This window comes from Papilio machaon, chromosome 16 (assembly GCF_912999745.1).
Source record: "Papilio machaon chromosome 16, ilPapMach1.1, whole genome shotgun sequence".
NCBI lineage: Eukaryota > Metazoa > Arthropoda > Insecta > Lepidoptera > Papilionidae > Papilio > Papilio machaon.
The window spans coordinates 8,050,903-8,075,926 of record NC_060001.1 but is presented as its reverse complement, the minus strand read 5'-3'; the positions used below and the strand labels follow the sequence as shown (position 1 = coordinate 8,075,926).

Below are 25,024 nucleotides of genomic sequence, written 5' to 3'. Positions count from 1 at the left end.
GTGTACTTTTTTTTGCGGCTTAGATTTGGAATTCTACACTAAGGAGCTCCCTCAGTGGTCACTTAATGTCTTTGAGTGTGTAAGCTTATTAATTTACGACGATACCTTTGCATTATCTCGCTTTGCTGTCGATAAGAAACACAATTGAACCAAACAGAAGATTTACTTATTTTTAACGATTTAGATGGAAAATTTATCATTAAAGGGCATATTAAGTGATCACATAGTGACTTAGTACAGCAGATAGACCATGAAGTATGCGCCATATGAAGTTTCAGCAATTAATTTAAGAATTATGCCTGGTTTACATTATGCCAGTAGCGTTCAACATCAGCGCTGGTATAATGTAAACACTAACTGGAGCCAGTGCGCCAAAACCGTCCATGCCTACTGTACCTACTAGCATTTTGTAAACCAGCCATTAAGGGTGCAGAAAGACATATCTTCCGTGTTTCATTTTCATTAGAACTTTGTTTTAGGTAGGAGAACAGTAAACTTTTGTTGCCATTAGTCTTTATTAGTTTAAGTTATTTGGTTTATAAAATCTTTTAATGTTTCATTAACTTTTGTATATCTTCGATACGCTGTCTACATACTGTATACAATTAGCCGCATTAAATGTCTTCAGTGGCAGTAACTTACAATAAAGTAACAAACATTTCCTAAGTAAAAACAATATAAGTGTACTTATTTATATCTGTATACAGATACAGATATAAATAAGTTGAATTATTCGACATAAAAATACTTGAATACCTCTTAATATCAATTGTGAGATAGGTTTTCTCGCCTAAAATAACATTAGTACAATAAAACAATAATTACGTGAGAATACTATTGATTGGAGTTAAACCAACATTTCTACCACTTTCTTTTTTAAAGGCGCAAATGCAAGCGACAGTTGCGGGCCAGGATAGCGGCGCGGTCTGAAGCGTACCACTACAGTAACTTTACTTCGGAAACCATTATTCTATTTTTATTACGAAATTTTGAGTGTATGCCTAAAAACTTACATTTTTATAAAACTATTGTGGGTTCTGTAAGTTATGTAAATACAAATTGCAAATTACATACATATTTATCACTTACTGAAATGTACGTAAGGATCCTCGAGACGTGAATCCTAAAAAGTCCTAATACAAGTTCCCAAACATATGTAGGTTTTTCGCCTTTTTTCGGCGAAATCCGTTTTATCAAAAAATTACTTTACACTGAGTTGTAGATCATAAAATTAAAAATTAAGAATCTAACCGAAAGCTTAATCTATGACCAAACCTAGAGACATAATAATAATAGTAATTGTGGAAAATATTTATAATTGGTAAAGAACTAAAATAACAATATTATGAAGCAGAAGGGCAAGCGCACGGCGAGGCGGCGCCGTGGGAGCCTCCGGTAGGTTTTCTTTTTGTCCGTGAGCTTTTTAGCGCAAAAAGCTCTGCGGCGTCGCAGCGCAGTGACTGGCGCTGGCGCAGTGCGCGCGCGCCTTTCGACCGCGCGGTCGTATGTAATGCCCGCGCGCCGCCCGCCGTGCCTTGCCCGCCGCCCGCCGCCCGCCGCCCGCCGCCCAGTGCAGTGTCGTGCAGTGCAGTGCTGTGACAGTGCCCATGGCTACATCCCAGTGATTGGCAAGCGGGAGATAACTCATAGTGCGTCGACCGTCGCCGGCCGCCGGTTCGACGCCCGCCGCCGCTCGTACCATCACACCGCGCCGCCGACGGTTCAACGGTAACTATCGATTAAGTGCACACAATTATTACGTATCGGAAATATATAGCGAGTAGTCTGTGCAAGTTTTGATGAGAGTCGCGATGCCCGACGTGAACCGGATTCCCAATTTCGATATTATAATGTCGTTAAACTTCAAACATCGCAGTGCTCGCGGTCTCGGTATCGCCCGAGCACGCTCGCGAACGTGTCGCGCGAAGCGGGCGATAGCTTCGACATGCCTTCACGTGCGAATCGAATTAATGATATAAATATCGTGAATCGTTGTAGAAACGACGAGCTATTGGTAGCAGAGAATAGACGACCAGTCAGAGCATAGGGTTGCCAACTTTCAATAAACGTAGAGGCTAACAGGTCGATCCCGAAAAGGTCTTAGTAACATTATGGAGCAGAGCAGGAGCGCATTGCGGTTTTTTATTAATCAGCTGCTACTTAAAAGAGTGGGCAGCTTTGATAAGCACTTGAAGTTTGGTTAGTGATATCGAGAGACCAAACAGGGTATTAAAAGTCCGAACGAAGTGACGGTACGACGACTCACGCGCTTGCCACTCTTCATCCTATCACTTTACATCTCATACTACCCGATAACTCGTAGCTCGCGACTCGCAGCTCGAAACAGTAGTAATAACCATACAATAGTTCCAAGGTATGTCACAGGCGACGAGCGGCTACATTATGATAGTTACATCGTCCTGCTTATCGTGCTATGTCCCGTGCTCCTGCTCATGTTGTTCGCGTGAGTCTCACTGGCATTGACCATCGGTCTCTGTCTGTGAAGGCGGCGAGCGGGAGCGTCACGCCTTTCCCGCCGCCAGACCTGGGGAATCGGACGCCTTCAGCTCTTGCTCCTCCTGCTCGACCGCGCTACTCTTTCCGATGTTCTCAGCCTCCCTAATGGTGTCTGGAAGCCGGGTGCCAGCCGTTTCCGGCATCAGCAACGTGAGGGCGCCCGATGCGAGCGACGTCACCCCGAAAATCAGAGCCGGCAGGCCGGACCAGTATGTCATCTGCAATGAACAAAAAGCCTGATAAAACTTATGCAACTCGCCTAAATGTTAGTCAGTGGGTAAGCTGCACTCTAATGTGCAACCTTCCTGTATGAAAAAAGTAGAAACTGCTCTCGTGAGATGGTCGTACACTTAAGTGACATAATGCAATGTGAGCTCACGAGGAGAGGCATCTGTGGCGCTAGCAACGCGCCCAGGCGGCCGGCGGCGGCGCACAGCGCGTGCAGTGAGTTGCGCGTGTATGTGGGGAACAGCTCCGAGGTGTAGGTGTACACGATGTTGTAGGAGAACGTGGCCAGCGTCTCGAACGCCATGAACAGCGCCAGCCCCGCCCACGCGTACCCCACGCCCGCGCCTTCTCCTCCGCTACCTCCTGCGACATAAGCACCTCTTTGAACCGACATTGATATAACTACTAAGTATCAGTAACTTGGGTTTTTCTTTTCCTTGATTTTTGTGGGCCCCGAAGTCTAGGCGACGGTTCAGGAGTTTTAGAAAGTTGTGGATGTAGATGAACCGATGTTCATTTTTTAAAGACCGAAAATCCGATGTTCCTTTTTGGTATAATATATTATTATATTATTTGGTATACGTCGTCGCTGAAATAGTCAGAAAGTTCAACTATCTTAAAAATGACATTCGTTTATTAAAAGTTTCAAAGATTCTTGCCGTACTGTGTGATACTGCTACATATGAATGTCGTATACGCACCGCTTAGAAGAAAGGAGTGCAATATACAGAATACGCCGCCGAGGGTGAAGGAGAGGAGCAATGGCAGACGGCGGCGGCAGCGGGCGAGTGCCAGCCAGCACAGTAGGTTGGCCGGCACGTCCATGAGCATCAGCAAAGCGAAATTGAGGTACTTGTCGCCGGCGATTAGCACCGAGCTGATCATCATTCCGTAGTTGATGAGCGTTATGGTGAACCACCACGCTGTGCACACTGCAAACCTCTGCAACATTATCTTTGACCTGAACGTTTTCAGCAGAAGCCGTCTGTCGCTCGTCTGCGGCGCCGTGACCTCGTCGTCGTATTCCAATTTATTCAGAAGCGCGTCGTCTACCTCCACGTTGTTTCTTCTGGCAATTTTTTGTATTAACTTGATCGCCTCTTCCCGCTTTCCCTTGCTGAATAACCATCGTATGCTTTCGTCCAGAAAGAAGGAGTAGGTGAGTATGAGAAGCGTAGGGGCATAGAGAAGACGAAGAAATGTGCGCCAGTAGGGCACTGCGCGCGCCACGAACGGCAACACCACCAGCCCGCCCGTGTAGCAGTTCAGCAGGATCATCTGGTACAACACCGCGCGTTTCTTCTCTACCATTTCTATACCTGAAAATGAGCGGACGTTTTGGTACCTAATAGTGATAAGACTTTAGATAAATCAAGCACACGAGTTGCTTGTACAAGTACAATACATAAGAACCGATCAGCTTTTGTGGGCATCTTCGCTATGCGGCCACCAAATGCTGATACAATATTCCACCGCCTATTACATATACATATTAATTCTTAATCATTAATAACTAAATTGTTTCTCTTCGGCTTTTTGAATACTCTCAAAGTTCTAAAATAATCTTGTTTTTAAAATCAACGTAGACAAAAAAATAGCAACTAACTCAACATGAAGATGGGCGAGAACGCATCCCCGAGGGCGGCTTCGAGCCCCTCCAGTGCGACGTATGGCCAGAAGGAGGTCGCCCAGCTCTTAGCCAGGCCCAGTGCAGCGCCCACGCCGCCCGCGCCCACGGCCGCCGCCTTGCGCCCGAACCTGCGTCACACGGCCTCCCTTAACTCCCTAACGCGCGCTTAGCCAATGGTGCCTACAGGTTGGTCCGTGCGCCAGTAGAAATCAATGACTTGTCTAAACTGGCCACTTGTATAGACTTGCCAAACGTATAGATATAGTAACACTTGTATTAATTGGCCTTCACTCGGCAAGCCTCGGCCAACGTCTATAGCCGGCATAAAAGACAAAGAATGTGTATAATTAAAATAATCAAAACGGAAACCGCAGCGAGCACTGACTGCAAATTTTAAGATTTTGCTCTGATTAATTTGTTTAGCTCCATTCGCTTATTCCTATAAAGTGCATGAATAGAATGTTGTGGCCATTGCAAGCTGTCCACGCGGACCTGTCGGAGATCTGCCCCTGCAGCAACAGGCCGAGCATGTTTCCGAGCATGTGCGCCGTGCCCACTAGCGGCGGTTTCCACTCCTCGCACGCCAACGAGAACTGTCAACAAACTTCACGTTAGTACTTGCCGCGACAATGGGGCGCTTTTTTGTGCCCAAGCATTGCGCAATAAATTCATGAATCTGAACGACAACGAATGTTAACAAATATCAATGTCAATATCGCGATTGATCTCTTTTGGGAATATTTATTACCTTTATTATTATTATTACATAAATAACGCTACTTTTATTCACATCCTTTTTAAATTAGACGTGTATCGAACAGAATATGTAAAATACTTTTAGATAAGGTCCCATCCTTATCAAAAGTATTAATATATTTAAATTAACTCATTAAATAAGCTTTTTAATTTTTAAATCACTCAAGGTACATCCAAAGTCGATGATAGTCACTATCTGGCACACAATTAAGATACAAATTTAGTTCTCGACGTGCTGTGTGCTGACTACTGGCCACTGACTGCCAATGCTTGTACCGGCTCACAGTTACATTCTATGATTGCTAGTCCACTCACTCCCTGCGTGCGTGTGCGTCGCGATCGCGAGCAGACCAACAAGCCGTTATCACCCTGTCCGCAGTTTATACGTTACATTGTATGTTTGGATTTGAAATGAAACTTCTTCAGATAGCTTATCTTCGTGTAATTAAAATTTTACAAATTTTTGTAATGACCAAACAACGTTAAGAATGGTAGTCGTTAAGTGTTAAGAATGGTAGTTAAGTATTAGAAGTAGTGGCGCCCCGTAGTGGTCTTAATGCATCAACATCGTTGCGCGCCGGCGAATAGGATGTCCGTATATGATCTCTGAAGTTAGTCACGAGTGATGCGTAGACATGCCCCCCGCCTTGGAGCAAATGCCTCCAACGATGATGAAAGAAGAAGAATGAGAAGTTATGATTCATACTCCTCCTTAAAAAGTGGACATATCCTGGGGTACGATCTTTGTATCACTCCGTTAGCTGTTCGAATGTCAGCTATGCGTGCCAGTCCATCCTTTCCAGGGAAAGTGCGTATGACTCGTCCAAGGCGCCATTTGAGTGGTGGCGCATTTTCATCTTTGATGAGTACCAAAGTGTTGGGTACTATGGTGTCGGTGTTGTTCTGCCATTTAGTCCTAGTCTGGAGCTCCGCAATGTACTCCTGCGACCAGCGTTTCCAGAAGTTCTGTCGTAGTTGCTCGATGCGCTCGTATCGGACCAGGCGTGAAGTGTTTGCAGCTGTGAGATCTTCGCTTGCAGGTGCAACGAGCGGTCGGCCAATCAGGAAATGGGCTGGTGTGAGAGGAAGTAGGTCGTTTGGGTCTGAAGACATGGGATACATGGGTCTGGAGTTTAGGATGGCTTCAATTTGTGTTAATAATGTAGAAAATTCCTCATAAATAAGGTTTACATTCCCTACACGTCGAAGATGGTATTTGACCGACTTGACCCCTGCCTCCCATAAACCACCAAAGTGTGGTGAATATGGAGGAATAAAACTAAACTTAATGTTTTCATTTGAAGCGAAATTTAAAATATCTTTTTCACATGAAGTTAAAAAATTTGAAAATTCCTTTGATGCGCCTACAAATGTTTTTCCGTTATCTGAGAAGATCTGCGCAGGTTTACCACGACGAGATAAGAACCTTTTTAAAGCCATTAAGTACGCCTCAGAGCTAAGACTCGTAACTAACTCTAAGTGCACTGCCCGAGTTGTGAAACATATAAATAGACAAATATAGCATTTTTCGAGTTTCGAACCTCTTCCCTTGCGATTCAATATGACCATAGGTCCTGCGTAATCCACACCGCAACGTATGGAAATGGATACCCCGGCTCTAATCTTTCGATTGGTAAGTTACCCATTTTTATTGATAAGGCCTTTCCTCTCTGACGAGTACATGTAACGCACTTATGCACTGTCTGCTTGGCTAAGTCACGACCCTTGAGTGGCCACCAATTATCTCTTACAGTAGCCAAAAGCAACTGAGGACCAGCATGGAGTAGACGTTTATGTTCAAATTCAAATAACAAGCGAGTAAATGTGTATTTAGAACATAACAATATCGGATGTTTTTTATTATAAGAAAATGTTTCCGAGTTCACTAATCTACCTCCTACTCTAATAATGCGATCGGAATCTAGAAATGGATTAAGACTAGATATGTTTCTCATAGACTTAATTTCTAAGTTGTTATCTAGCGCATTGATAATATCCGGAAACGACATCTGTTGTGTTTTGCGAACCAAAACTAAAGTTGCTTTATTTAATTCATCAGACGTGAGCGGACCGAAGTTACGCTGTGACTCATCACTAAGGCGCGAATTATGAATGAATCGTAACAAATAAGCTGCGGCACGTCTCATTCGACTAAAATTAGAAAAACGTTCAAAATTAAAAATACTAGTCTCACTTGATTGTGTAAATAATGAATTAATATTTGATTTTATTTCTGGTAAATTTTGTAAATCAATAATTTCGTTGTTATTGCAAGTAAAATTTGATTTATTATCAGTTAAAAATGCTGGCCCGTGCCACCAAATATCCGAATGTTGGAGTATATCAAGCGTGACTCCACGTGATAAAAGGTCAGCCGGGTTGTCTTTACCAGCAACATGTAACCACGGCAATTCACCAGTCAACTCATTAATCTGTACTACTCTGTTTTGAACGAACGGTTTTAATAAATTAGGTGAAATTTTAATCCAATTTATGACAATAGTTGAGTCAGACCAAAAATATACATTGTCAAATGTTAATCTTAATGACTTACTTATTTTTTGGTATAATTTGGCGCCAATTAAAGCGCCGCATAACTCAAGTCGCGGGATAGTAACTGGTTTAATTGGTGCTACCTTACTCTTCGCACAAAGCAGTCTTACTGTCACCGGTATATTGTCGCTATACGTGCTAATGTATGCGCATGCACCGTATGCATCTTGTGACGCATCCGTGAATATATGTAAATCTGTGTATGTTACATCTAATCCTCTTACATGGCGAGGAATTTTTATATTTTGTAAATATTGAAGCGTATGAATAAAACGTTGCCATATTAACAGAATATTGTTAGGTACAGGCTCATCCCAACTTAATTTACAAAGCCACAATTTTTGTAAAAGTATTTTTGCGATTATAATTGAAGGTGCTAACAATCCTAAAGGATCGTAAACCTGAGAAATAACAGATAAAATAACGCGCTTAGTGACATGAGTCACGTTATTTTCGATCTTTGTAGTGAAATATAATAAATCTAAATTATTTTGCCAACCAATACCTAAAGTTTTAGTTAAACAATTCTCACCTAACAATAGTTCTTTTGTTTGCTCTGTGTCTGAATTTTCTGAATTAAACATCCATTTTCTCAAATGAAAGCAACCTGATTTTAAAACGTCCCTAACTTTGGTACAAATGTCTAATAAAACTTGTTTGTTATCATGTCCTGTTATCAAATCGTCTACAAAAAAATCTTCATCTATTATCTGCTTTATTACGTCATCGTTGCACTCGGACGCCATCTGTTTTATGCATCGAATGCTTAGATAAGGAGCGGACGCGGTACCGTACGTCACGGTATTAAGTTGGTATACACCGAGATCGTCCGATTTATTTTCACGCCACAGAATTAATTGTAGATTTCTTTGATCGGGTTGAATATTAATTTGTCGATACATTTTTTCGACATCAGCGCATGCAACAAATCTAAATTGACGAAAACGTAATAATATTGAGAAAACGTCATTGTGTAAACTAGGACCAATAAACTGGATGTCATTAAGCGATTTTCCCGATGTGGATTTTGCGCTTCCATCGAAAACCACCCTAAGTTTAGTGGTACTACTGTGCTCTCGTAAAACACCGTGATGCGGTAGGAAATAATATGGCGACGAATACTGAGAGACTCGACTCATGTGTCCTAAACTTAAATATTCATTCATAAAATCGCAATATAATTTTTTGTATTCAGGCGAGCACCTATCTAATTTTCGTTCTAATGCGAGAAATCTATTTAATGCGAGTGCATAAGTATCACCCAGTGTGTCACTAGGCTCCGCTACTGGAATGCGCACAAAAAACCGTCCCGTACTGTCGCGATATGTACTTTGCACGAACAGTGTTTCGCATAAGGATTCGTCTTTTGTGTATTTATGTTGTGGAACTATTTCTTCCAATTCCCAGAATTGCCTAAGTTGTTTTTCTAGTCCCTGCGAATAATTACATTGAACTCGATTAATGCGTGAAGTTTTTACATGTAACAACGAACCAGAAATTAGCCAACCCAACTTAGTGTTCTGCAGATATGGACCACTACTTAGTCTAATTAAGCCGTCGTTTAATAATTCCCAGAATTTATCCGCTCCGATTAGTATTTCAATTTCTGACGGCGAATAAAAATCGGGATCCGCTAACTGTATATTGTCAGGGATATTTATGAGTGATTTTGAACCTAAAGATGGCAATTTAGCTGTGATCTTAGACAAAACTAGACAATTAAGGCGCGTATTATATTGGGAAGTCTTAGATCTCAAGTTGATTTCACATGACTGTGTGGAATTAGTCACAGAGTTACCTACTCCGGACACTTGAACAGAGGACTGTATTAAATTAAGATTAAGTTTTTTACATAAAGGCTCTGCAATAAAGCAATGTTGACTACCATTATCTAATAAAGCGCGTGTAGTGTGGAAACGATTATTCTTATCTGCAACCTCCACTAAAGCTGTGGATAGCAGTACGGTCTCTAATAATGAATGAGTTGTACTTTGATGCGTTGTGTGTGAAGTAGAATGTAACGTTGTTGTGTTTGTGGATTTATAACTAGTTGCGTCCCGTGGCGTTGCTCGCGAATCATGCACAACAGTTGCCGATGTTTGCGCACAGTCATTAGAGTCGTGAATTAAACTGTTGTGTTTCTTATTGCATAACCTACAAGGACCGAACCAACATTCATTAATCGAATGGTTCGCGCGTAAACAATTACGACACAATTTATTTTCATCAATGAATTTTATTCTATCCTTTATAGATAAATTCAAAAATGAATCACACGAATATAACGGGTGATTAGCGTGACACATAATGCAATTACGAGAACGTTTAGACTTAACACTATTATTATAATTATGTTGTTTATTTTGTGTCGATACTAAGCTGTGTGATTTTTTCGCACTACCGTCAGATGTATTTATCGATTTACTGTGTGCTAAATTAATAGTTTCCAATACGTCAGCCCTATATTTAAGAAAAGTAATCAAATCATTGAGCGATAACCGATTGGTAGGTGGGGTTTGGCTATGAATAATTGTACTCTTATGTGTCTCCCATTCTCTCTCGGTTGATGGATCAAGTTTAGATGTCATTAAATAAATTATTAAAGTGTCCCAATACTCGGTTGGTTCACCGAGGTTTTTAAGGGAACGCATATTTTTAAGTACGTTATCTATTAATTTTCTAATGTGAGCAGATGATTCTTTATTGAGTGACGTAATAGAAAACAAAGCCTTTACGTGGTTTTGCACGAGTAAACGATTGTTATTATATCTATTTTCCAATAACTCCCATGCTACGTTGTAGTTCTCAGACGAGAGTGCCAATGATTTAATTACCAATAATGCACTACCAGAGAGAGATGACCGTAGATAGTGGAATTTTTGAACGTTGTCTATTTCTGTAGAATTGTGGATAAGAGAAAGATAAGTATCGCGGTACTCCAACCACTGATCATATGACCCGTCAAAGGAAGGTAATGAGATAATGGGTAATTTTACATTAGTAGAAACTTTGGGCACATTTTGAACACTATTTGAATTTATAAGGCATTTAGATTTAGCAACGTAAGCGTAATACTGGCTTTCAAAAGATTCCCTCTCAAGTGACTCTTTTTCCATCAGACTTTCTGGAGTTTTTAAGTCGATTTCATCCTGAATGTCTGAATATTGCTGCAACAAGGACTCGGCCTTTTGCAAACGAGTTTCTAATTCCATCGCAACTAATTCACTGAACGACCTTTCTACAGAATCTACATATTTTATGAATAGTGTTAATTTACCCCGAACAATTCCCCTTTTTTTGTTTAATTCTTTAACGATATCATCGCTATTCTTAGCCATTATGAGTTTATGGAAGACAGAGGCAAATACTTACAACGTACTTTAACATATATTGAGGGTAACCGCTAATAATGCGACTTATTATCAACTAAATTTCTTTACGATTTAATGATCACACACATATTATTAACACAAATGAAGCACTGAATACAAGGAAATATGAAGGATTAGAAAGAATGACTGACCTGACCGTTTGATGCAAGGCCTGGTGATGATGATGATGATGCTGGTATCGAGCGTCCGATTTATGCTGGTCGCGACGATTCCTTTTGATGCATCCGGCGATGAAGGTCCAAATTTATGTTTGAATTTGAAATGAAACTTCTTCAGATAGCTTATCTTCGTGTAATTAAAATTTTACAAATTTTTGTAATGACCAAACAACGTTAAGAATGGTAGTCGTTAAGTGTTAAGAATGGTAGTTAAGTATTAGAAGTAGTGGCGCCCCGTAGTGGTCTTAATGCATCAACATCGTTGCGCGCCGGCGAATAGGATGTCCGTATATGATCTCTGAAGTTAGTCACGAGTGATGCGTAGACATTGTATGCCTGCTCAATATATATTTATTTACAATTCAAAATAACTATAAATATTAGACAGTAGTTATGTGGCGGATAAATTAATTTTACAGTTACATAATAAAAAGGTTCGGAAAAAAAGAGAAGAAAACTATTATAAACAATACAAAAACTGAGGCATCTATCGAATGATCAGAGTAGTTATTAAAGACGTTAAAGAGGAATGAGGGCGATAAATCTTCGAATCGATAGTCGCGAGATCTCAAAAAGAACGAGCTAGGCTGAACAAGTGCGACGTGCGGGTGACGGGTCTCGAAGAATTTAGCTAACTCAAAAGTGTAGACAATTGTTACCTCTGCGACGAAGCTGTGCGGGTTGTCGTAGATGAAGCGTGTGCAGGCGTGGTCGCGGCCCGTGCTTGGATGTGCGCAGCGGCACTGGCGTTCAGGGACCGCGTGCAATGCGCTCGTTCCGTTGCGCCATGGCTCCGCTGGCGCCGCGCACTCCTCCGCGGCGCATCTGCACCAATTTTATGTCAGACCAAATGTTTTGCGAGTTTCTCAATCAGATTATAGTTATCTAGGTCTTACGATGAACCCTATCTGTAAGCGCTCGTCTTTTCAAATGTCGAAAGGCAGACTTTGGCAGTTTTCTGTTAAATGTATATCATTTTACTTTGCTCTACTCACACCCACATGCACACGCAATTGTGACTTCGTAATCGTGCATGGAGCGTCGGTGGCTCAGGGGTTAAGCACTTGACTTGCAATCTGCAGGTCCTTGGTTCGAATCCCGCCATGTACCAATGTGTTTTTCGATTTTCGATTAACATATGTACATTTATCCGACGTACTTACTGTGAAGGAAAACATCGTGATGCAACCTGCACATATTTGAAAAGAAATTCAATGATATGTGTGAAGTCAACCAACCCGCACTTGTTGACTATGGCCTAGTCACTCCTAAATTGGGGTGACTAGGCCATAGTCGTAGGACGTATAGTGAGCTGATGGTGCTGAATCGTCCATTTAGTAAGTCTAGTAGCATTTATATTTGTACTACTCACGACCTGTATCTAGTTTTGCATTTCTTAAGTATTTTTGTAGTATAATGTATTACAAAATTAAGTCTTGGTGGAACCGTGAAGTGCAATACAATACAATACAATACAATACGGTGGACGGGTTACGGCTTTAACGAAGATCAAACTAAACGTCTAGAATGTCGAATGTCGCAGTTTGCCCGATGTTGATAAATATTAAGCGGTCACTTAGTTAGGGTGATTTCACTATTACTAGGTACATACATACATAAATACATACACACATACACTTGTTACACTTGTTAACCGTAGCCGTAGATTTATCGTAGGAACGAAACGAAATAAACATTACGATGTGATACATTGTAAAAGAAATTTACAGTAAAATTGGTCACGATTGAGTACGATAAGATATTATAAAGTAACAACTATTTTACAATATGTTTTTAATTCAAGAACTTCTTTTAGAAATTAATATTTTATTTAATATTTTGAAATGTATTGTACCATGTTGTTATATTAGTAAAAATTGAGCTTCAAGATTTTAACAAGGTACAATGTATGTATGAAACTGTAAAAATATCAGCTTCGGTAAATCCTAACAGAAACTAACTAGTTACAGTAAAAGTCTGAATAGTTATGTGATCTTGGTTTATCTGGAGTAATTATTCACCACCATTCATTTGGTATAACTCGAGATTTAGTTAATTCAAATAGGTACCCCTACCTATAGCCGACTTCCTCGACGGCGAACACGTAGTTGACATTATAGACGGCGTTGGTGGCGTAGACGAGCGCCAGCAGGCTCAGCGTGAGGAGCTGATGCGGGCCGCACGAGCCCAGCCGCGCCAGTGCTGCGTCCACCTGCGGCCCGCCCGCGCTAGCGTCGCCCGCGCCGCTCATATCGTTGCGCCCTGTGGAGTACCGGTGCAGACTGTCACGAGCAGTCACGAGGCAGCGAGTCTCGGATAATGCTTCTTTTTGTTTCAAATAAAGCTCAAGATAAAAAATATCGCGAATGTCAGTATTATTTTATTTCTTTATTTGTAATTACATTCAAAAACATTGATAAATTCTACTTGTTAATTGCATAATTTAATTAGGTAGGTAGTGAAATATCTTACTAATGATATAAATGCGAAAGTTTGGATGGATGGAAGGATGAAAGAATGGTTGGTAGAAGGTGTCTCCAGAACGGCTCAACGGATCTCGATGAAATTTGACACAGACATAGTACGTAGTGTGGAAGAACACATAAGCTACTTATTATGTTTTTAAAATTCCGCGCAGACGGTTATATATTATTTACGTACGATTTGTATTAAAATGACAGTAAATAACATTAAGCTAATATTAAAATAAATACAAGCCTTAAATCAGTAGACCCGGACTATGGTGCGGCAGAAGAGGTTGTGCGTGGCGGGCTGCCGTGTGTGGCCGGGCCCGCGCGCCGCCGCTCCCTTCTTATCTGATAACAAACCGCAAGCAACGCGGCCTACCTCACCGCGTATAAAGAAAAACTGTTTAAATAAATTGTTGTGCGCTGAAAACATAATGTGTTGCTGCGACCGTTTGCACAGCAGTGTGTGTGTCCCGCCATCGGCAAGTCGTCCGCGCGTCGTCCGCGCGTCGTCCGCGCGTCATATGCGCCGTCTTACTTCCACACTCCACTTAACTGTGATGTTAAATTATTAAATTTATATGTACAATCATCACAATGAATATACACATTAATATTTATTTGTCAATATCATTTATTATTCAATGATATCGCAAGTAGATCGTTTTTTTTCTACTAAAGTAGGAATGTTTTTACTATATTTCTGCCTAAGTACCTAAGTTACGTAACAATTATTTTCTGTAAAACCCCTTTAAGGCTCAATAACGCCTTGATCCATGTGCTGGAACAATGAAGTCACGGTGGTCGGTGGTGTTAAGTGGAAGTAATTTCCTTTTTCGTCTGATGAGTGTGCGTACCGGAAGCCTAATTCAACCAGAATTATGCCTTCGACTCTTTTTCTTCTTTATTTAAACGTAAATAAATTCTTATTTTTTAAAAAGATCGGCTTTCAACCGTATTATATTATACCGATTGAACATATAACATGTATTGAAAATAATAAATATGTATATAGTAAAATAAATAATGAGCTTGCAACATTGTAATATGTATAAAACCAACACTTCACATTTAATCTATATGCATTGTAGTTACAATTTTGGCGGTTACAATGTGAACGATGCGCCAGGTGATAAGACACCTCGCCCCGTTCTTCAGACAGCCTTCAGACAGACGTGAGTGACGCAATCTGAGCGATATTTGTGTGTTTGTTTGTTTGTTTCTACAAACATAGTACCTACGCGCACTCAACAAACAATATTGAGTTCTATGTACGCAACTGACAAGTATAAATATTTTAAGTTTTCTAATGTTATTACAATCCCTTTGTTTTTTACAAGGGAGTAAAAGTGACGGAAAACATCTGGGTGGTGCCGACTGATTGATCGCCAGTTGGTTACAAGAGTAGAATTGCCTTGCACTGTGCACTTGGCAACGAACCTAAACTCGATCCTCTTACAAAAACAGCAATAGACTTAAGACTAAAGCTCTAAATCAAATAGTAGTTACAAGCTCAAGATAGAACAACACATGATGTTACGTGTCCCAGAAGATAAGTGTACTCGTTTATATCGTTAATTATGTCTATTATTGTTGTCGTAGTGAAGATCACTTGCAGAGAAAGCAATGCCGTGTGCGTTTGTAATAAATGGAACATTGTGACATACAGGGAACTACAGGTCAAATAGTTTGCTCATCACTTCAATGACGGTCTCGAGTCCGTCCACTTACAGCAGTGATATCACTGAGAGAGGCCAGTAGGTGGCCGAAACCTTGTTAATGTGTATGTGAGCGCATTTGCGTGTGCGTGATGTTTTATAACGATTATCTGTTTCTTAACATTGATATCTGAGACCAAAATCTCTGTATAAAATATATCGACATCCCTGTCGTTATCTTTGACAAAACAGAGATAACAATATGTTTTAAACGGGAATTTCGGTCTGAGAAACCCACGATTAGTAGATAATTAGTCTTGACCACTATCCCGTCTGATGCTATTGTGTTCACCCTACTATTGAAGACACCCAGGTTATACTAGGGCGGAGATGTAAAACGGCCGGCGGTTTGCGTTTAGTGCGCTTTTCATTGTGAAATGAGTAAAAATAATTATTTTTGTTGCAGGTGGCGTGCCGTAGCGGCAGGCGCAGAATAATGCCGACCAGCGACAAAGTAGTGTGCCCCCATGTCAACCATGCCTCAGCATTCTTGAACGTTAATGCGCCGAAACGTGTAGACGCTCTCCACACGCCTGACGCCAGCATACGAGAACCGCCGCCGTCGTAAGATATGATCATTATCGGGGATCATTTTATCCTGGCAGAGTGAGGCCTGATCGACACCTCTGTTGTAATAAGTAACGGGTCCGAGAGGTTCCGTGAGGCCGCGTGAGAGTTCTGTGCGGGCGTCGCTTTCGGCACCTCAGCACTTCTGCCTCATTATTACCATACATTTAAATTAAAAGTTAAATTAAAATATTTAAATTGTTCGCAAAATATGTAGACACGATAGTGAATAATAATAATTAAGGGACTTTACACTTGTCAAAATAAACGAACTGAAAGTGTTTACTTAGATGACAATAACTTATACTTACCATTTACCCCTTTTATTGCCGTTGTTCTGAAAATTGATGAGTTTGTACCTATCGCCTATCGATCGTTGTTTTCTATCAATTTCTCCTAACATTCGTCTTCGAAATCATCTTATTGAATGTTATAATGATTGTACCACAAAACAAATACACAAAGAAAATAAAACACTCTCTCGTCTCATTCTGTAAAATGACGCGGACGTCAATTATTTCCGATGAGACTTCGATTCGAGCTTTTGAATGTCCTCACGTCACGCCATAACGACCTCTAAAGCCTTGTCTGCAAAGGTTATAATATCGAGAAGAGATGTCGAGGATTTAAAAGACGAAAATTAATTGATATTTTGTTGTCGGGCGCCGCGACTAATGGCCAGCTATCGCCACACAAACAAGCACCATTGTCACGATAAACGACTCAAACGCTCGCATTAAATTCTCGCTACCGGAGTACGAAATGAAGTTGTGGTACATTTGGGAACATTTAGTAAGGAGGTTTCACAGCTACCACCGGCCCGCCGTACTCCGACAGCACTCGCTGCGGCTGCGGGCGGCGAGGAGAGACGTCTACACTCGAAGCGACGGTAAATATAATTACTTTCGAGTCCCCCAAAGTTTTCTTAAATTACAGTTTGCGTGGTCGCGAATAAAGCGTTCAACGAAAATCAATGTGTAAAACGCAATGACCGGGTGGAATAAACTATAACACGAATATCATAGTGTAATGAAAAATGTTCATCGAGACTAGTGAAGTGTTCAAAGTGCAAAACGAAGTGGAAGTGCTCGCCGGCTGGTGACAGTGTACAGCGAGTGTGCCAGCGGGTACGCCAGCGCCGCGGCGGGATGAAGCGCAGTAAGTCTTACACGTGGCTGTCGGGCCTGCTGCGTCCGCGCGACCCGCCACGCGACACCCCGCGCGACCCCCAGCATGACCCGCCGCCGGCCGAGGAGTGGGGTGCGGCGGCCTGGGTGCACGCCGACGCCACTCAGCCTGTCAGGTATGTCATTGCATCTTCTTATACGATTGCGTATTTATAGCGACGATGTTGTATAGCGTCTTTGAGCTATCAGGAGATTATAATTCAATGACTAGTTATTACTGAACTACAAACAATACGTACTTTTTCTGGCTACACTACGATTACATGTAGCAGCATCAGCTTTCTCTCGAGCTTTAGCAACAAGATATAAAATTGATAATACAAACTTGTTAATACAACTTTTAATATAAAGCATTTTTACAATTTTCAACATTATTCACAATCACTATGGCAGCCAGGAGGGTGTTTGCGACATACTAAAAGTTTCACAAACAAAAATAGGTTTTAAATGTTCGTTAGAAGTAAAGTTATAAAAGAATGTTTGTGAGCGCCCGCTCACCGGTCACCGGCGACCCATTCGTTTCACTTGTATCACGTTTCACTATGTAGAATACCGACTGGAGCGAACTGAATCCAATTTAACTGCCAATGGCCGATATCAATATTTCAAGATCTCGAATCATTTTTACTTATCCGCGGTATTTTGCTATACATTTGGTTCAAATTCGACTGATCTAAAGATCGTAGTAGCTATGGTTTAGAGAACAATCGAATAATTTCTATACTTCGGATCAATCTCAAGGATTGAACATTGATTTTAACCCAAAAACTAATGAGTTTTTTATTGGAAGTAAATTCTTTTATTGTTTCTTATAACTCTTAATTTTTAAACCGCTTAAATTCAAAAACAATTTATATCTAGGTTCTATATTACTATCTTTCATGATAAAGTTCATTTTAATTGTTTATTCCGACAGAGCAGACTCTGTTTTTTTCGCAGGCACGGTCGCGTCACACACAAAATAAACACTCGCCCTGAAGATGGACCCCGACCGGCCCGAAACTAGTTTGTGTCGTCAACGGACGATCATACGTGAGTTAAGCCGTTAGAAATTTATTTATTATATTGTGTCCCGAAAATTTAAACAATTAAAGAGCAGAATTCATAATTACTTGAATAATGAACCACCTAATTTAGTCAAACCAGTTTATATACGAAAAAGATGCGACGGCGACGCGACATAATTAATAATTATACGGATAAAGAAATAAAACAACAATTCGTGGCGATCCAAGAAACCACGAACACAAAACCGTCCGTACCCGCTCTCGCTTCGTGCGAGCTATGGCGCAGTATCCCTGCTTCATGCGACCGTGCAGTCGACATGCAGATGACATTGTCAGCAGCGACACAACATGAGTATCGTCATCTAATTTTTAGCGATATTGACTTTCGATTAGGCAGCCAACAAACAACAGTCTTTCGACATAGTTTGTTTGATGAGGTATGAACATAGCCTTAAAGCCTTTTAGCTTTTAAACCATAGCTAAAACCCTTGTAGATATTTATTTCCGAAAGAACTTTTATATCTTACATAGTGGCGATACTTATAGAAGATTCTCACCAGACAGCGGTCGGTTCGCTAGCACACAATTCTATAAAACATATTTATAAGCTTCACATATGGTTTTGAAAAGTAATTTCGCCGACAGAGCCGCGCTCAGGCCAGGTACCGTCGCCCGACTGGCGATGGAACTATATCGGCCATAAAAACACGTGTCGTGACATCTGACGTGTCAGCACAGCACCGCAGAGTTGTCTCCTGCAGTCTGTGTCGTGGAGCTTGCTGCGTGCAGCCGCCATACGTCATACCACAGTACCGGCTGCCTAGGCTGCAGTACAAGTACGAAGGACAAATATTAGGCACATAATGTATATCGTATTTTTTATAACCAATAACAATTCCCTCTCATGGTTATCATTGGCTTAGGGAGCTGTAAGTAAGAAATTGTAAAACATACAGGCATCATAAATTATAATATTGCCATAGCATTGTAAATTAAAAACTATTATCCTTAATATAATATATGTTAAAGGATTGAAAAGTCTGATAGATATCTGATATTATTAGAACAGTGTTCATAAATATTCTATGTAATTTGAGAAATTCGTACCAAATATCGTGGCGGAGAAGTGAATTTTCTATAATGTTGTGGTCATTGTGCGGCCGCCTCAATTAGAACAACATCAAATCTTGTAATAAGTGGTTATGGCGTGGCTGGTGATGCTTATAATCAATAGCTAAATTGGTTTAGGAGTTGCGCTGCACATTACATCGGAAATCAAATTGTGTGACCACTGAACCGCACCGTACCGTACTATTTGCCGACAGGTGCGCCGTCCCCGTGAGCCCGTGACCCGTCGTTTACACCGCACGCAGCTCTCACACTCGGACCTGTCTCGAGAAATAAAGCTCCTGGTTCTGTTTCACTGCGGTCAGACGAGTAATTGAAAACATATTTATTGTGCGCTCGCCGCAAAGACGCAGAGCTCCAGACCGTAGATGGAGGCAGCGGAGATGAGCTGGGCGGCGGCGGTCAGGTGCTATATTGGTTACTGGCGATTACACTGTTCTTATTGGTTTGATACATTGTGGTTTACGAGGTAGGTTACAATTGAAATGAAAATCAACGGACTAACAAAGATCTAACTTTTGCAACAATAATAGATGAATCATTTTTCTAAATATAAATTACTAGCTATCGACAGCGACTCCGCCGTACTTGATAAGCAGCCTATGTGTTCTTAAAGACTATGTTCTACATTTGTGCCGAGTTTCATCAACATCCGTTGAGCCGCTCCGGTTGATACCTTTAAACAAACATCCATCCATCCAATCATTCGCATTTATAATATAAGTAAGATTAGATTACATAGCTTGTTGGAGTTTGTTGTTTGTTGGGTCATAAAACATATCTTCAATCCATACTCCGTCGCTACAGCTGAGTGTGTGTACGAGTGACATCATAGTGCACACTTTAATAAAGCATATGACTATTAAATATAAACCAATATTTAGGTACCCAAGTAAAGTGAACGTGTTAACTGAGCCACGGCCTCTAAACATATGCATTGAATTGCGAAACATTTCGTGCGACATGTTGAAACATCTAGCTGGAAGAAGCTAGATTTTATTTAGATTTCGTTATAATACTAATATAATATAGTTCTGTTCAACAGGCGCTTCATTTCGTGGATTTAAAAGATTCATAAAACGTTTTAGATCATAGTCTTTGAATACACACATTACTCGCGCCCTCTCTTCCCGTACCACTTACATACGACATAAGCTCCCAATGTCTTACGATAATCGTTAAAGTATTTTAGCTATTAAAACCTTTCAATTAAGGTTCAATATCCCTCGTCGCAACGTAATCATCTTTTCCGAGGGATGACATTATTCAAATAAATGTATTCTAGCAGTTTGATTCTTTAATATCAGATTCCCGAATCTCGAGCTAAATTCGCACTCACACGAACCACTTATAGTTGTTGACTCGATTCTTGGGTGGTTGGTTGTTTTCTCGCTCTTTACTACGACAAAAATTCGACTGAATCACAAACTTGCCATTAATAATCTTACTAATCATACTAATATTATAAATGCGAATGTTTAGATGGATGGATGTTTGTTTGAAGATATCTCCAGAACGGCCTAACGGATCTCGATGAAATTTGGCGTAGATGTAGAGCATAGTCTGGAAGAACACAAAGGCTACTTATCAAGTTTTTTTTTAATTCCGCGCGGACAGAGTCGCGGGCGACAAATAGTAAATAAACACAATAATACACAGTCGTATACAGATCGTATTGTAATACAAGTACACTAATAAATCCATACTTGAATTTTCAGATCTACTGGTATTTTAAATAGGCTAACGTATTATGGTTGGTGTGAGTTGGGTCTGATAGTCGTAAATTTGTGGTGTGCGGCGAACAATGTGAGGAGTCCATTACCGCGCTATAAAATGGGCTTTATTCAAGAGAAGTGACTCCTCTTTATTTGAAAAAATAAGCTTTTTTATTGCTGGTTTTGTTGGCTTTGGCTTCTCTTGTACTGTAGGCGACTGTATAAGGTTGCTCGTAGCGTATATATGTTTAAGTTATTTAAAACTGTAAATTAAATGCATATGTTACAAAGAGATACGAATAGAAACCAATTGAGTTAGCGCTCCCGCCGGTAGTGTTAGTATGCGGAGGTGATGGACTAGACAAGATATAAATATTTTCGTTATGACGAAGCGAGACGTAATGAATCACTCATCGAATATCCACGAAAGTTTTTATAAATCTTGTTTTAACCAGATACTAGTTTTTTGTGAGACGTAATTACTATAAGTACAACATTAAATCACCGTTTTAAATATCAGATTCAGATTGATGAGTGTATTATGCTAAGAAAAAGTTCCTATAAATCTGAACTGTCGAATATTTTACAAGAAAGTGCTGACGTAAGCTCTTTAACACGGAATTGAACTGAGAGCGAGCGAGTTAGGCATGAGTGATGGCGCGGGGTCTACGCGGATGGCGCGGGGGGCGCGGGGGGCGCGGGGGGCGGGAGGTTCTGGATAAACGAGATTTCTTTTAAACTGGGATTAGGGGTAGAGCAGAGTAGCGAGGGGCCTTTAACTTTTGTGAAAAATACCTTAATGGAAGCGCTATTTTTCCGTGAACATATAAATGGACAAAGTTTTATTGATGTCCTCTACTCTGTGAGATTTTTAACTTTTAATTTGAAATGCCGCTAACGCTCTCCCTTTATTAATTTACTAGTTTTAAGCAGAATATGCTGCCCGCAGTAACTTTTAAAATACATACCTACTATTTCTGCGTTAGAGAGAGCCGATACAAATTAAACATTTAACGTTGACAAATATAAATAAGCTATTTAGCTTGTTTATTTGCTAAAATGTTAATTGCAATTTGGAATAAACTTATATACCTAATCACACATGAATCAGTCAAGTATTTCGGTTAACTCTTCGTCGACTCCGTGGCGCAACGGTAGCGCGTCTGACTCCAGATCAGAAGGTTGCGTGTTCAAATCACGTCGGGGTCAAACTTTTTCTGTTTATTTTTCTTGAATTCAATTTTAATCACTTTTGTAAACTAGTGGTCGCGCAATGATCGAAATGCGGCAATATACCTTTGTACATTTCTTATTTTTATTTTTTTCTTATTTTCTCCAGGTTTACTTCAAAAATTTTACCAAAAACGAATTTGTACAGGAAGATAATGTTTTTATCACGTTTGTAAGTTTTTATGTAGAGGCATCGTATTTCACTTTACTACTATTATATTGAATAAGTTATCATCACAAATGAAGTAAACAATATTTATTTAACTAACTCACCCTACTCTTTACTCTAACTTTTTAAGATATAAAAATGTTTTACTTATTGTATTATTAAAGCCCATCAATAAAATATCAGATGACGTCTAAAAGATAATAATAAAATACAATGGCCTTGTATTCGGCCTTCTACTTAGTAAAGTAGGAACAGTTTTTATGCGAAATAAATTTAACTTGATCGTTAAGCGAATAGCAAATTACGCCAAAAGTAATTAGAATAGCGGACACGTACCGAGATGTACGTGGATCACGGATTTTGATGTCTCTTTACTGATTCTTACACTCGATAGACATTAAACATCAATAGCTACCTTTGCTTTCGAAATTTAAATGACGCGATCTACGATTTCATTTGGTACAACTGTAATAACAGGGAAATAAATAACCTTAGGCGGTGTGAGTGGGGACGCGCCGTTAAGGAGTGACGGTGAACCCTCGACCACCATTACATTACACAGCCACTCGAACCTCACTCGAGCCTCACTCGAGGCGCAGCTGGCTGTAGTCGCTTTCCGCTCCTATGTTTACATACAAGATACTTCTTGGCTCCTCACTCGCTACAATAGTTATCGTTACGTGTACCATTCTAAATGTAACATGGTTCTATGACAGTGGACCAGGCCGAAGTGACTAGCGTTTTCACACTGGACTGAGATTGTTGCCCGATGCCTGGTGCCCGGTGCCCGGTGCCCGGCGTCTAAGGCTGGTGAGGTAGTTTCTATATATACATAAGTTTTGTCCTTAGAGATATCATAATGGCATTTTATATTTACTTCTACAAATCATTGATCCACCTTGATACTAATATGACGTGTAAATATATTGTTATTGTAGACTTTATGATGTTTGATGACATACAGTCATACACACAACTGAACTGATCTGAACAATATACAAAAACAAAAAATCAAACTATCTCACAAGTAGGTACCTATATTTTGTAGAGATTTGAGTGCCGGTGGAGCGTGAAATGAGCCAAGCCCCCCAGCCCCGCGCCCCCCATCCCCGCGCCCCACGCCCCACGCCCCGTGCCTCTCGCAAGTTGCGGCCGCGCAGACCCGCTCTTTATTGATGATCAGATTCAATAGCTGCGGTCTGAGAACTTTTAACAATAAAGTTAATATTACCATAATTTTAATTTTGATTTCCGGTTGACGTATGTACGAGTATATTACGAATTACGAACATATTGATTGGCGAAACGACCACTTTCAGTGTACAAACAGTGACCAAAGTTTTTTGATTTGAGGCGTAATAAAATAATGTTTAATTGTTTATTGTCGTCGCCACATCGAATTTAACACATTGTACTTCAACCGTTGCACTTTTTGTACATGTCTGTCCTTATACGAGCGGCAGAGAACGAGCGATGGCTCGCGTGCAAATCTGCATTGTAGATGTACTCCGAAATAGGCGCGTCCGCGGAGCAACAGGTAACCTTGCCTCGGACAATTATCTGATTCCGACGAATTGTATAAGTCCAGCTCGGGCAGGGGCCGGGGCCCGTTTTGCGGCAAAAACTCGCCCCGCGCCGTCCGCCCCCCCCCCGCCCCCCGCCCCCATGCCCCGGCCTCGCGGTGGCCGCAATGAGTTAGTTAATTGCAGTACATATTATGTGTAATCGTGCTTTTATACCTGAAGTGCAGGATGATGTTTTTCGAAGAAATGTTGTGCTAGTTTTTAATGATTGTTTTGGATATGATTCGATAAGATTCATATTAAATCAATGAACGACCGGTTTATATTATTCCAGTCTAGCGATCAAAATTAGCGCTGGATTACCTACTACTATGGGTTCCAGTGTGAGATAAGATTTGCCCGTTGTTATGTTAATAGGGTATAATTGTTTGTGTTTTTAATGTACAAAAAATTAATGACTAATACGACTTTTTGTTGAAAATTCTAATAAAATGAGTTATTGAAATAGGTTTACTACGTATCATAGAGATGTTTTAGAGCGCCTAACATGCATGTTAAAGCAATGCGTGAAGACAATTATTATTAGTGCGTGTGGTGTCGGTGTTGGCGAGTGGCAGTGGTTCAGCCAGGGCCGGCTGTGGCGGCGCGACGCGGCGGTAACAGACAACAATACAGCAGCGGCATGCCACACTGAACTCCACTGCTCTGCAATTAGTGATCACGTGCAACATTCGCTTCGGAGTAAAGCTTTAATTTCCTTAAAGCTTTAGTAAACCTTATGTCAATTATGTTAAGTACCAAATTTGCTCAAACAACGACATGTTCTGTAGACGGCGCCGAGTTTATCACAGCAGGGCGCTGTAGTTGTAGTTTAGTTTTCGCTTCCTGCTCTGGTCACGCGGTTATTTTGCAATAATTATAGTAACCATACGCTGCTGCTCCACAGCGACGTGGGAATTATGTCGGGCCGGGATCTTTGCTAAAATCTTAAGTTTATTTGCAAATATTTAAATCTAAAACCTACATAGAGCTCGGGTTTCCAAAGAAAATAATTAAAAACTGGCACAACTGAATTTTT

At 40.6% G+C, this 25,024-nt stretch overlaps 1 protein-coding gene, 1 long non-coding RNA gene and 1 other non-coding gene across 5 annotated transcripts; 2 read left to right on the top strand and 1 right to left on the bottom strand.

Annotated features, from left to right (window-relative positions):
• Window positions 1-1,306: 1,306 nt before the first annotated feature.
• On the top strand, window positions 1,307-17,277 carry LOC106718888. 2 transcript variants are annotated; one of them, XR_001357395.2, is made up of 3 exons: window positions 1,307-1,728; window positions 15,827-15,874; window positions 16,924-17,277. It is a non-coding gene; the product is annotated as an uncharacterized LOC106718888 (long non-coding RNA). The 2 variants fall into 2 exon arrangements; XR_001357394.2 differs by having other exon boundaries at window positions 15,827-15,984.
• LOC106718887 (solute carrier family 22 member 3) lies at window positions 1,724-14,154 on the bottom strand. Of its 2 annotated transcripts, none has more exons than XM_014513090.2 (8): window positions 13,953-14,154; window positions 13,310-13,516; window positions 11,894-12,059; window positions 4,868-4,968; window positions 4,352-4,503; window positions 3,447-4,064; window positions 2,897-3,108; window positions 1,724-2,735 (listed from the first exon to the last, which is right to left on the bottom strand). In XM_014513090.2, the coding sequence occupies exons 2-8, from the start codon at window positions 13,483-13,485 to the stop codon at window positions 2,523-2,525; spliced, it is 1,638 nt and encodes a 545-aa protein (XP_014368576.2). In that variant the 5' UTR covers window positions 13,486-13,516; window positions 13,953-14,154; the 3' UTR covers window positions 1,724-2,522. The 2 variants fall into 2 exon arrangements, with proteins under 2 accessions (XP_014368576.2, XP_045537444.1); XM_045681488.1 differs by having other exon boundaries at window positions 2,897-3,105.
• A 4,884-nt stretch (window positions 17,278-22,161) lies between the features above and the next one.
• On the top strand, window positions 22,162-22,233 carry Trnaw-cca. Its single transcript has one exon. It is a non-coding gene; the product is annotated as a tRNA-Trp (tRNA).
• The last annotated feature ends 2,791 nt before the right edge of the window (window positions 22,234-25,024 follow it).

Excerpts from the sequence above, each read along its gene's own strand:
- LOC106718887 (XM_014513090.2), bottom strand. The coding sequence starts at position 13,485 with ATGAGCGGCGCGGGCGACGCTAGCGCGGGCGGGCCGCAGGTGGACGCA. Across the intron at positions 12,060-13,309 it reads GTCGAGGAAGTCGGCTATAG|ATGCGCCGCGGAGGAGTGCG; the intron begins GTAGGGGTACCT and ends AAATTGGTGCAG. Across the intron at positions 3,109-3,446 it reads GCACTCCTTTCTTCTAAGCG|GAGGTAGCGGAGGAGAAGGC; the intron begins GTGCGTATACGA and ends CTTATGTCGCAG.